Below are 12,834 nucleotides of genomic sequence, written 5' to 3'. Positions count from 1 at the left end.
TAATTTTTTTAACTTTTCTGGCAATTTGATTCTACGTACTTCAGAAAATGGTTTTGTTTAGCTACATGTTTCACTGGACTGTTTTCACTGCTTTGCATTAAAGCAAATAAACTAATCTCCAGAAAAGACTAATCTCCGTGATCTGGTTTGCAGGGAATAGTATGGATCACTGAGCATGCAACCTTCCATGTCCCTTATCATGAGGATTTGATATCCTTTTAAAATTCGGTTTCTATTGACTTTATAACTATAAAGCTAATAGCCCTCTTCCTGCTCAGCCAGGTCTGTGCCTTGAACAGAAAGAACTGGGACTTAAAACAGTAGATTAAAGCTGGTATTGATGTTTGCCTTTTCAGATGCTTGTTTATTGCATCTGCACCAGCAAAAGCTAAAGTAAAACTGCTGTGAAAAGAAGAAAGGCTTTAAAACTAGCAAGAAGTTTCCAGTCCCTGAAAATTGCCCACAAATATATTTGATGTGACTGAGAAAAATGTGTCTCCAAGCACAGTGTGTGGGTGTCAGTGAGGATGCATCAGTGGTAGTCAGAGTTCATGCTTTTTTTCTCTTTTAATTCTAAACTATTTTTCTTTTGTAAATTTTGTAGTTACTAAAACTTTTGTGGTTGGAGGTGTTCATTCCTTTAAAAGAACAAGACTTCTATTTTCAAAAGCTGGTAAGTCCTATGTTCAAAAATTGATTTTTTGACAGGTAATGTCAAAGCTTGATATTTAATCATTATACTTTTTGTAAATATGACTGATAATACTGGTTCTGTTTTTAGCCTGAGAAGAATGTATTTGTGTAAATTTTTATGGCCCAGACCTGAAGATACTAATGAATAATTTTCTTCATACAGGATACTCCAAGTCCCATCCAACCTGGCCCTGAACACTTCCAGGGATGGGACATCCACAGCTTTTCTGGGCAACCTGTGCCAGGGCCTCAGAGATCATGATGATGAGGACCACTGCTCTGTAGATGGCTGGGAGAAGGAAAGTGTGTTTTGTAAATAAACATTTAGAAGATATTTTCCCCCAGTTTTATTTCAGCATTAAATCATACATTGTTTTAACTAGGAAAAAGCTGAGTAACTGAACCCAATGTAATCTTGAATTGCATAATAGTATATTCATATTTACTCTTTATCTACTTTCCAATATTATTCTGTAAGCTGAGGGGAAAAAATGGATATTAAGTGGAGATAACAGGTCTCAAAAGAAAAGTTTCCATTTTCAAGTTGTACAGAACCTCTTTTATGGAGTATTGATATCTTAGTGAGACTTCTTTAATGTCAGCTTTAAGGAAATAAGAATATATTCTTAATATCTTTAAGCCCAGTGTAAAGAACGCAATCCCAGAGGGGTGGGAGCTGCGTATTAAATTATGGTTTATGCTGTAATGGTACACAGACATCTGCTTGAAGTGATCCCTGCCTTACAGAATTCATTACTGAAGAAAAAATGTATTTGCTAGAAACAGATGCCCCAGCTTCTAAACTTTGGTACCAGAGCACTGCCTCCCTGCCCATCAGTTGTCGAGTGAACTGTCCACACAAGAGGGAGTGGGGAGGCTACAGGCGGTGGAAAGTGTCAAACCTCCCTCAGCTGGATAGATAGGAAAAGCCAACTTTGTGGAATGTAAAAGTCAGCAATTAGTATGAGAGAAAAGAAAAAAATGAAAGAATATTTGTGAAAAAGAGACCTGATTTTTGTCTTGATAGTGTAACTTCATCAAAGTGATAGTAACTGTGACTTTGTTGATATTACGTCCACCAAAGTCAATGGAATTGTTATAACAAGAGTGGAATTAAGCCCAATGCCTTACTATTTGAAAAGAAGAAGGGCTTTATAAGGAATAATGCCATTTAACTTTTTTTTTATAGCAATAGCACTCTGTTTGGTGAGAAAAGTTTGAAAGCAGTAAGCATGGTGTCTGCTGTTCTCACAAGCATGTTTGACTCTTCCTATGAAATCCAATTTTGAAAAATCAATAGAATTGCTAAAGTGTACTGCATCCTCTCTGCCATAGAACATGTTTTGCCATATTAGCAAAAAGCTTGGTTGTTTTTTCTTTGTTTACTAGCCCGAACAATTTGAAAAACTGATCAATTCCTGTGCAGAGGGTCACAGTTTCTGGTAACTCTGTTTCTGGGGCCCTTGTGGTGCTATAAAATGGAATTCTCCCTTGAAAGGCTGGTCACACCAGCACCACAGGCTGGTCCCAGCCTCAGAGGACACCAGCCTTACACACAGTGAGTAATATTTTTCATTGCAGATGTCCTGGGAATTCTGTAAATTGATTATATTTTCTTTGAAAAATCTAATATGCATGTTTTACTTTGTATGGTCTAATTTATGCAAGGAGCATCTATTGACCCAATATATCCTGATGGCTCCCTCTGCATCACATCAGCAAAACACACATTGAAAATGCCAAAAAGTATTCATTTACTTGACATGCTAACAGCCCTTACATAATCATTATGATCTGGAATTTAAAGATCACTGAATTCATACAAGTGGGAGAAAAGTATTTATTTCAGTCTGTATGCTCCCATACAAAGTCTCCAAAGCAGATTGGATTTTGACGTAGACAACTGAAATACTCTGTCCCCTTTCACCTGGGGATCCTGAAAAAATGTATTTTCTTTAAATGTCTTTCTTGGGTTTTGTCTTTGAAAATGAGAATTAAGCTTAAAAATAAAGCACAATTACATAAATGGTGAGATTTCCATAATAGGTACCTGACCTCACGTTCCTGATCTGATCAAAGCTCTGAGCTTACCCTTCCAAGGGGAAGAGAAATTTTCCATTGGAGGACCCAGCCTGAGGAATTGAAATAGCTGAACTCATACTTTTGCTTATTATATTTATTTAAAAAAAAAATAAAAATATTGCGTGCTTTAATTCATATTATTTAATTAAAGCACATGAACAAGACCCAAAGCAGGCTGTTGAATTCAGAAAGGTCTATATATCCACTCTAAAAATAAAAGGGTGTAATCGATGTAGCTGCTGTGGCAGATGGGTCTGAGGGACCTGTGTGGTTGTGGTTCACAGCTCTGAAAATGCAGTTGGGTTCACAGCCCCTCTTAATAAAACCAATGAAATGTATTGATATGAAAATGGGATATCTGCAAGTGTGGTAGGTGAGCATTCCCTTCTCACCTTCTCACCTTCCCACCTTCATTTTCTGCTTGCTTTGATTTCTTTGCTGGTTAAATTTTTTTCTCCCCAGAACTTTCCACGTAGAAATTTAAACTTCAAGTGTCATTACTTCACTGAAACTAATTTGTCCTTATTATTCCTCATTACCTTTTATCTTGTAATTGCTCTTTAGAGCTTCATACAATCTGCATATTACATTGCTCTATGTGTGCTTTACCAGTCCCAATTTTTTTTTTATAAGCAACATGGTCAATATGTACAAATGGTAAGCACCAACTTGATTTGCTACCTGCTGTAATTGGATTCTGCCTTTAATTACAGGTGGTAATGACATTTTAAGCACCTTATACAGGTGTTGGGGGGGGTGGGGGTTATGAAATGTTAAGCAACATTAAGAAATTCTAAGCTTCTGGAGTGCTGCCAAATTTCAGAGGTGCCTTTCAACTCCAAATAGCGGTTTTCATGTGAGGATAATTATAGCTCTGGCCACCTGGACGGCTCCTGTTGGAGTCAGGCAGAGCAGAGGAGTAAGCCTTTCTGCAAGCCACACTTCACATATTCTCTCTTTATGCGTGTTTTCATTTAAAATGACTCCAAATATATTATGGCCCGTATTCCGATCCCTAAAAGTACTTCAGGGCCATTTTTTGTGTGTGTTTGCTGGCCAAAACCAGTGGCAGAATATATTGTTATGTATTGGCAGCATAGCTGAGGTTGGGTGACCTTGGAAAAGATATTTGAATTATGCTGATGGCCTCCTTGATCTTGGGGGAGTTTTAATTCCCATCTATAATTCCAGCCTTAGAAAATTAGACGTAGATTTGTTTTGGAACTGATTGGAAAATATATAGCCAGCAAAAGGAGTTGCTTTCTCCTTCATTACTCATGTAGCTTCTCCTGGAAAATAACTTTTCCCTAGCAATGGCACTTAAAACTCAGCTTTTCTGAAATCAATGAATATTCTTCTGTTTCTTCGGTCCTGATTTTTTGAAAAGAAAGTGAAAGAGGCAGCACTTTTATATGCCCAGCAGAAATCTAATTCAATTCTTTATTTCTTCTCCTTTCTTTCCCTTCCTACAGAACCTCTGCTTATTAGTCACAAAGCCCAGGGGCTTATCCCACCTGTGCTTGCACAGTGCTGATTTCCTGTGCTCTGCCAGCCAGGCCAGGATTCCTGAGCTCCTAGTGACGGGGCTCAAGCTGCTCTGGTCAGAGCACACAGCTTTATTTCTGAGATTGATCTTAATTCTTCATCTCTAATAACTTTTTCTGGTGTGAAATCGCGGCTTTAGGGATGTCAGCAAGCACTTTGGTTCTGAGCATTTGAGAGGTTTGTTGTTGCTGTGTGGCACTGCTGTGCTTTTCCCTGGAAAGAGGTGTCCCATCACATGTGTACCTTGGGATATGTAGGGGAACAGCCTTGGGGGTGTTTAGCCTGGAGAAAAGGAGGCTCAGGTGGACCTTATTGCTCTCTGCACTACCTTAAAGGAGATTGTATCCAGGTGGGGTATGGTCTCTTCTCCCAAGTAAAAAGCAATAGGACAAGAAGAAACAGCATCTGGTTATGCCAAGAGATGTTTAAATTGGATATTAGGGAAAATTTATTCACTGAAAGGGTGGTCAGGCATTGGAACAGGCAGCCCAGGGAAGTGGTGGAGTCACTATGCCTGTAAGTGTTCAAAAACCCACCTAGATGTGACACCTGGGGACATGGTTTGATGGTAAAGGCGGCAGTGCTGGATTAAGGGTTGGATTCCATGATCTCCCAGGTTTTTTCCAATCTAAGTGATTCTATGCTATGTAGAACATTTCATCTTATGAAATGTGAAAACAAGCAAATATCTTTAAATATACTGTGAAAGATGTAAAAACACGAACAACTAAAGGTGAAGCTCACATGAAGGCTTGTCTTAATCGACTGTACCAAATTATCTAGATGACCTTTTCTAAGTATTATAATGTCAGGGTGATTGGCATGCCAGAACTAAGATTTTATTTCTCCTAGTAGGGGATCAGACCTCTGGCTGTATGTATAGATCTGCTTTACACTGCATTCACAAGATCAGGTAATTATATGTATTTATATATATATATATATTGCTTCTCTATTTTTGTATATATAGAAAAATATCCTAAATCACTAATAAATGAATTCATAAATAGTCTGTCATAATGGAGCTCATTGCAGTTCATCCCATTGATTTACTCTAGACTGTGGCAGTACTTTTCCCTCTCCATAGTTAACATTGAAACAAACTTATTGTGAAGTTTTCTCTTAACTTCTCTGCATTTATACCAAAGACAAGGGAGAATACCCTGAAAATTAAGCATGCCAGTTGTTACCTTGGTTTTGTTTTAATTTTTCTGGGTTTTGTTTACTCTCAATTTTGCTCTAAATCAAGTTGAACTTCAGATGCTTCTCCATCCCATTATCTCTGTGCCAGTATTACAAGGGCGGACTATTCCAGTGGCCAGGTCCTGCTCTGCATTGGGCTCTGGTGAGGAGCTGTCTGAGCTGTCACCCTCCCAGCGTGTACTGGTGTTTCACCAATCCAGTGTTTGTGTCAGGAAAACTTCTGAAGCTGTCACTGTTGTTTTTTTTCATGACACTGACACACCCCCAGCAAACAGCACAGTATAAACATTAAGGGAAGTTTCTATTTCCTAATTGCAGCAGTGCAACTCTTCTGCAGGTCCAACAAGACCAAGAGGATGGTCATGCTAAAAGCTCTGCCCCACTGAGCAGCTCTCACCCAGTGGAGACCCTGTGGAAGCCCAGGAGCAGTGGAGTAGTTTCCAGGTCTGTAGCACTTGAAGGAGTAGGAGACTGCCAGGAGAAGTCAGGATGTTAGTGACCGGAAGACTGGAAGGATTAACTTGATGTACTGTGAGGTCTAATAAACCAGACTGCCAAAAGAGAAGTGATTTGAAGCAAAGACCAGCAACCACATTTGCCTCAACTGGAGAAAAGTGAATTGTGGGTTCATGGAGTTCCAGGTTGGAAGGGACCCCAAAGCTCATCTGGTCCATCCTCTGTTGGAAAAAGCATTGTCTAGACAGGATGCGCCAGCACCCTGTCCTGTTGAACCTTAAAAGTGTACAAAGCAAAAGCAGCAAGAGACAGACAAAGCAGTCAGGGCAGAGGAAGGCAGTGACTTAGGGGCTGTTTGCCACAGCTGATGTGTGTTTGTTTTCCAGTTCTCACCTCCCTGTGCAATCTCAGGCTGTGCTCTGTACTCTGTCCTTGTTTATATTTGATGTCACAGCAAGAAGACAAGGTGCCATTAGCTTTTACTTGAAAGGTCATATTGAAGCTATTTTCCTCTAATCTGAGAGATTTCAGCCAATAGCAAAATAAAATTTTAAAATCTGGCCTAAGCAGGCCCCCTAACCCCTCTGTATCACAGAGGAATGAAGTTAAACATTGAATTGTGTGCTGGACAATTGCTTCAAAATTGCTCAACTCACTTTTCAGTCCCTAGTGTCAGTTTGTGCAAAGAGAATTAATTCCTCCGTATTTGGGAAGTTATTCTGCAAATTTTAGCCTGCCATTAGCAGAATAACAAATGTCAGGATATACTTTAACTCTTTTAAACCCTTGCACTGAAGTCATGTTTAATGTGAAGAACGTGGGTGATCCCACCCCTGATAATAAGTGTATTGGGGTATCAGATGTGCCTCTGGGCTCCTGGAGCTGGCTGGAGATTTGGATGTCTCAGCTAAGCCGTGGTGACTGAGCCTCGATGTGAGCTTTACCTGCCCTAAATACAGACCAACCTAAGCATTGCAGAGAAAGGCTTTCCCCCACATTTGGGATGGGTTAGGAGAGCCCACCTTGTCATTTCAGTTCAGTGGAACCACCGTGGCTCCTTAAGCTGCAGGAACTCAGCTGGATGGCTGAGCCTGAAGTCTCTGTCACTTCATGCGTGAGCTTGTGTGGTTTGCTGAGGCAGAGTTCACATACTGAAATCCCTGCTAACATTTCTCTGTGTGCTTAGTTTAAAGCACTCTCAGCACTCATATTGGACATGGAGTCATCCATTGAGAGGCTGAGCTGTAAAGAAGAAACAAACCCAGTGGGACAGTCTTCTGTCTAAATGTAATTCATGAATATTTGCAGAATCAGGTCTTCAGGTTCGAGTATATCCTGTAGCTATTTGATAGCTTTGGCAGGGTTACTTGTTCATTTTGTCACTTTTAATTTTGTTTTGTTACTAGTACAGTGTTTGAAATTAATGTTCAAACTTTATTCTCTGTTGATCAGGAAAAAAAGAAACCAAAGAAGTATCTCTACACTGTTTACATGAATATTGACCACAAGGTGAGCAGGACACTCTTCTTTTTTTGTGAGAAGCCTGCTTGTCAGCATGCCAGTGATAGATCAGATGTAAAGAAAATCACTTCTGCAAAACCAATTTGCTAAGGGGCTTGTAAAATCCATTTTTAAAAAGTTACTGAGGCAAAAAAGTGAAGGACCAGCCAACCAGATATTTTGATCGGCTCTTCAAGGTCAAAACCTGATTACTAATTCATCAAATACCTTACCGGTAGCACTGCTTGAAGAGGAAACAACTCTGTGCAGATGTTCTACCTAATAATTCCAGTATGGAAAGAATGCTTTACTTACTTGTGGCAACGCTGCAGTCGTAGGAGCTGTGGCCTTCAAAGCACTGGCAGCCCAGTTCCGTGCAGTGTCCGTGGCTGCTGCAGAGTGCAGGACACCGGAGAGCGGTGAGGATTTCCTCCTGGTTTCCAACAGGGAACACTCCGTTTCTGTTTCCTAGCACTCTCCTTTCGCATTCATTTTCCAGAAGGGCTATCAGTGCCCTCACCCAAGCCACATTATCTTTGAGCTGCAGGTCCAAAAGGCAAATATCAATTGCCTCATCCAGATGTTTTCCAAGGAGGCCTTTACACACCAAGCCAATGGTGGAATTTGCAAGAATTTGGTGGCAAATCTCCAGAGCTTTGGTGGCAGTCAGGCCATTGGGAGTGGGCCATGACAGTGGAAATTTCATCCGAACCCCTTCAAAGTAGTCCTCAGGGAAAAAATATGCAAAGCTCTCTGGGTCTCTCTGGGTTGGGCCACGCAATGGGTGAAAGGATGAATATTCATAGTACTTGTCCTGCCTTTTTGCTTTCCTTTGGTCTCTTGTTGGTTTGGTAGAGCCAGTGGAACTGTTGCTATTCGTGGAAACATTGTGTGTGAGGGGCTTTAGCCAGACCTCGGGGCTTCTTCGTTTTCGGGCTGATTTAGACAAATATCTTTGACCAAAAGGCTTGGTCGGTGGTTTCCCATCTTTTCTCAAAGATGACTCTGTTTCTGTGTGAGTGACAAACTCAGATGTAACATCCAGATATGGGATTGCAGAGCTGTGATCCACATGGTCGTGATGGCAGCCAGAGGGCTGAGGGGAAGGAGTCTGAAAGGAATTTTTTATGTTTACCACAGGCACAGGCTTGGTGCTCCCCTTTTGACACCTGCAGAAACTTTTCCTTTGCTTCCTCTTGGAAGGTGCTGGAGTCTTGTCAAATAAACTCTTCCCTGGAGGAATTCTGATTTAAAAATAGGAAGGGGTTAGAGGGAGAAAACTTTCAACAGATTAGTCTATCATACAAGGAAACTTTCTTTCCCTGAGGCTGGGGTAAGGGTGAATTCCCAATCTACAAGATATTTAAGAAAATGCTTAAGTTTAATCTGTTTTCTTTAGTCAGTTTTGTACTGCCCTTCTTGAGTTGTCCTGTCTTCATGGAGACATTTTAGAACCAGATGTTTAAGTGGTTTGCTGGAGCGTTGCCTAACTGCTTGACTTCTATTTGCAGAACTTCTCTGAGGTGCAGGTTACCCTTTGTGTATTACACATTAAATAAAGCCTTGGATTTGTCCCTGGGTGACCCAGAAAACTCTTGGAGAATGACAAAAATGTCATATTTGTTTCAAATCCTATATTATGAAAATCATCTTTATCTGTGTGCCTGTTCTCTCTGTATCAATAGTTCGTCTAAGATGTGGATTGTTAACTTTTCTCTTTTAAATGTATTTTTTTCCTTTTTTTTGTATACTTCATTCTTGTCTTCTATTGGAGTTTTCTTTGATTTTTTATTTCAACACAAAGCAGTTTTCTACTGACCATAGGGCTAGGCTATCATATAAGCTGAGATTATTCTCTTCCCCCTTTTAAATTTAGCTTTAATGATGGATGAACTTCTAGAGAGTTCAGTTTGAATAGACAGCCATGATTCAAGTTTCTTCAGAGATCTCGTATCTCTTATTGACCTTATTTGTGCAGCACAAAAGGAATCCTAGAGCTTTATAGAAAAGGATATGGTTCTTGTCCCAGTATTTGGCAGCATGTCATTACCAGACAAATTTGAAATAGAACCAAAATTTTAAATTATTTTGGCATTAATTTTGTCTTGCAGCCAGAATGCTGAGGTTTCAGGAAAGTGAAAGCATTCTCCAACATGTTGGAGCCAAACACTAGATACTGTTGGAAACCATAATTGTCTTTATCCATGTTTTACAAATAGATTTAAAATGGCATATCTGATATTACTATTTTGATCATTGACACAATCATAACTTTTAAGTAGAACATCTCAGTGACGCTGGCAAAATTAACCTCTTTCTCCTCCTGAAACATGAGCACAAACATTTATGGAACCATTTTGCCCAAAGTGTGGGCTCAGCAGGATACAGTATGAGACAAAAAGATGGTTTTCATGCTGATGGAAATGCACAAGCTGTTCTGCACTTTCCTAGAGTCTAGGAAAATAAACCATTTTTGATGATTGAGAGAGCTGTCCTTTGCACAACACATTTTAGTGTCGGAATGAGTGTCCTTCACGCTCCATTCCTCTGGCTCTAATAGAGGGGTTATCTGCTCCTGAAGCTTCCCTGACTCATCATCAAATTTAAACCTAGGCTAAGGCAGCAGTAGCACCTCCTTTGATATAATACTGCCTAAACTAGAGTGTAGGGTAAATATAATTTATTTAATAAACAAATAAAATGAACCACATAAACTGGTCCAGAATCTGGACAGAAACCTAACACACAAATGAAAATTTAGTAAAATGAAACTCTTCTGCCTTGATATTTTATTGAAACAAAATCCTCTGTTAATCCTACATGAAACTAGTTACCTTCTTTCAGCCACCCCTGTCAGCAGAGCAGGGGTGTGTGGTGTAGAAAGAACGGAAACCTCATCCTTCCTCACAGCCATACCCATACCAACAGCTCCTCAGTGAGCTCGGATGTGCCCTCTGTCCCTTGCATGAGATGACCAGACTATCACTCCTCTGAGTCACCCACTATAATCCAGGAAGAACTAAAACCAAGTTTTTCAAACTGAGTTGGATGCTATTATAGAGGAAGTGTCTAAAATTCACAGCGTTTCTGACAGTTTCTTGGTATATTTTTAAATGTTTGAAAATTTTATTTTGCCTGCTTAAATCACATGTTTTAAAATTCATCTCTTCTCTGGTTGCTACTTAATGGCTGGGAAGCTCTGATGTTGTTTTATTGTTGGAAAGCTGGTGTGTAAAACTGATCTGTGCATGCAGAGCCCTGCAGCTGCTTGAGAGAGGTGGGAGCCAGGGAAAGCTCCGAACTGCCAGATGGTGGGCACTCAGACTAGCTTCAGGTGCTGGAGAAAACCTAGCATGCTTTCAGGGTTATTTAAAATGAGATTAAAAACAGCAGCAGAAAAATCACCCTCTAGCTTTTGTTTTTACTGCGCCATTTCTCCATGACTGGATCACAGAATGATCCAGTCTCCTCTGGAGGTGACCTTAGTTTCTCTGCTGGTTTGTTTTTTTAACCAGGTTCTGAAGGGTCCTTGAGAATCCATCCTTGGGAGTACTGCAAGATGAAACTCACCACCCCTCCTTGCCCTTCTCACTTAGCAGGAGCTCCTCCTGTCTTCCCTGAAGTATCTCCATCATGTGGAGCTGAGCCCTACACAACTCCTCAGTGCTTTATAAGTAAATTCCTTTGTATCGGGCTTTGGCTTCAGCTCTTTCAACAAACTTGCTTTGAACAGGCTCTCCTAAGGACATTTTTAGCCCTTTTTGTTGGGTAGTGAGCTATTGGTTGGTTCTTGCACCAAGCTATTTCTCCATCTGCCTTCCCAGAAGCAATCTCTGAGTGGTTGTCGCATTATTAGGATGTTAATGATGGCAGTTGAATTCTAAGTAGTACAATTTGTAATGAAAGGTCAAAATAGACATTAGGTAGCCATTACTTAGACCATTGAATAGAACTAGAATATGGCAGAGGTGTTTGTTTATTTTCTGAAGTGCAAGAGGTATAAAAATTCATTTTTCCTATAGGATTGTGCTGAGTTCCCATGCACAGAAAAAGTGCTATGTTACAGTGTTTTGCCTTCTTTTTCCTTACTTCAGAAACCAGATTACACAAGCAAATCCATTTTGGTTTTAGGAACACCTGTTAGGCATGTTTGAAGTTCAGCAACTAAAATGTGGGGTGGGGATAGAGACAGGAGTAAGGATAGGGACAGGGACAGTGATAGGGAGATGTCAGAGAGCCAGACTCCTGGCTCTGTTTCCAGACCATGTGTCCCAGAAAGTACAAGTTTTCAGAGCTCACTGTCATCATTAGTAGAGTTGATATTAAGTTTTAGCATGGTATATATATTACCACACTTTGTCAAAATGTAACATTTAATCTATACTCACATATTGTAATTAGTGTTCAGGAATAAAAGAACAAGGGAAATACGAAACCCTTAATTAATCCCTATTGTCAGCTATCTACATTTTCAAGTGTGGGGGAGAACTGCATTTTTTTTAACAGCTGAGAGGGATCTTAACACAGGTGTTAACATGACATCACTTGTGAATATAAAACTTCTCTCTTGGTAACTGCTGATGTGTTTTGTGCTGACTGAAAATTAAGCTCCTGTGCTGCTGGGATGGAAAGGGGTCTCCAGGCTTCTCCCTTAGGTTAAGCAGATCTCTCTGTCACGTCATTAGGGGAGTCTGTAATGAAATAAACCCATCAAGACCATTTGAAACACTGCTAAGAGCATCTCCTGGGTGGGATCTCTCTGGCTTTGTACCTCCACTCCTCTATGAAGTCTTCCTCGGGCACGTTGCTGAGGTCGTTGTGAGTGATCCCGTCAAAGAGGCCACACAAACCCCGGGTGCTGTTGAAGTCCCTGCCCGGTGTCCTCACTGTCACACCCATTCCCCACTCGCTCATGTCTGCTCGAACAAACGCTCCTGAAGGGAACAGGATCTGAAGAGGCAGGAAAAAAACCCCAGTGAATTGAAGCTCTTACCAAGCTTTTTATGCAATAAAAACCATCTCTTTCCATAAATGAAAATATCAAAGCAGGACGTTAGTGATGGCAGAGGTAATTTAAGATCACTTAGGAACACTATAAATATTTATTTGTGCTATTATTTAGCTTGCTTTCAGATTCCATGGCATTAATATCTGATAGCGTTACATAAATATATAACTGCACGAGTACTTTCTTTTTAAATTCATAATTGCATCCATTGAAGTTTTCCCAGTGGTAAGTTACCAGATAATTTTTGAAGCGACTTCCATGACAATAAGGCCACCCTTGTGTCTTTGCCTGGGAAATAATTTTTTTTAGATAAACTGCCAAGATTGAAAACCAGCTTTCTTCCTGCT

At 40.2% G+C, this 12,834-nt stretch overlaps 1 protein-coding gene across 1 annotated transcript in view; it reads right to left on the bottom strand.

The window, feature by feature from the left end:
* The window catches only part of LOC103619698 (von Willebrand factor D and EGF domain-containing protein), a 171,623-nt gene that overhangs the window by 84,656 nt on the left and 74,133 nt on the right, over positions 1-12,834 (bottom strand). Inside the window, exons 10-11 of the mRNA XM_017740262.1 lie at positions 12,251-12,429; positions 7,795-8,723 (exon numbers count right to left, since the gene is read on the bottom strand). Of these exons, the coding sequence (XP_017595751.1) occupies positions 7,795-8,723; positions 12,251-12,429 (1,108 nt within the window). The remainder of the gene's footprint in view (positions 1-7,794; positions 8,724-12,250; positions 12,430-12,834) is intronic.

This window comes from Corvus brachyrhynchos, unplaced genomic scaffold (genome assembly GCF_000691975.1).
Source record: "Corvus brachyrhynchos isolate BGI_N302 unplaced genomic scaffold, ASM69197v1 scaffold126, whole genome shotgun sequence".
In the NCBI taxonomy this organism is placed as follows: Eukaryota; Metazoa; Chordata; class Aves; order Passeriformes; family Corvidae; genus Corvus; species Corvus brachyrhynchos.
This window is presented reverse-complemented; position numbering and strand designations above follow the sequence as displayed.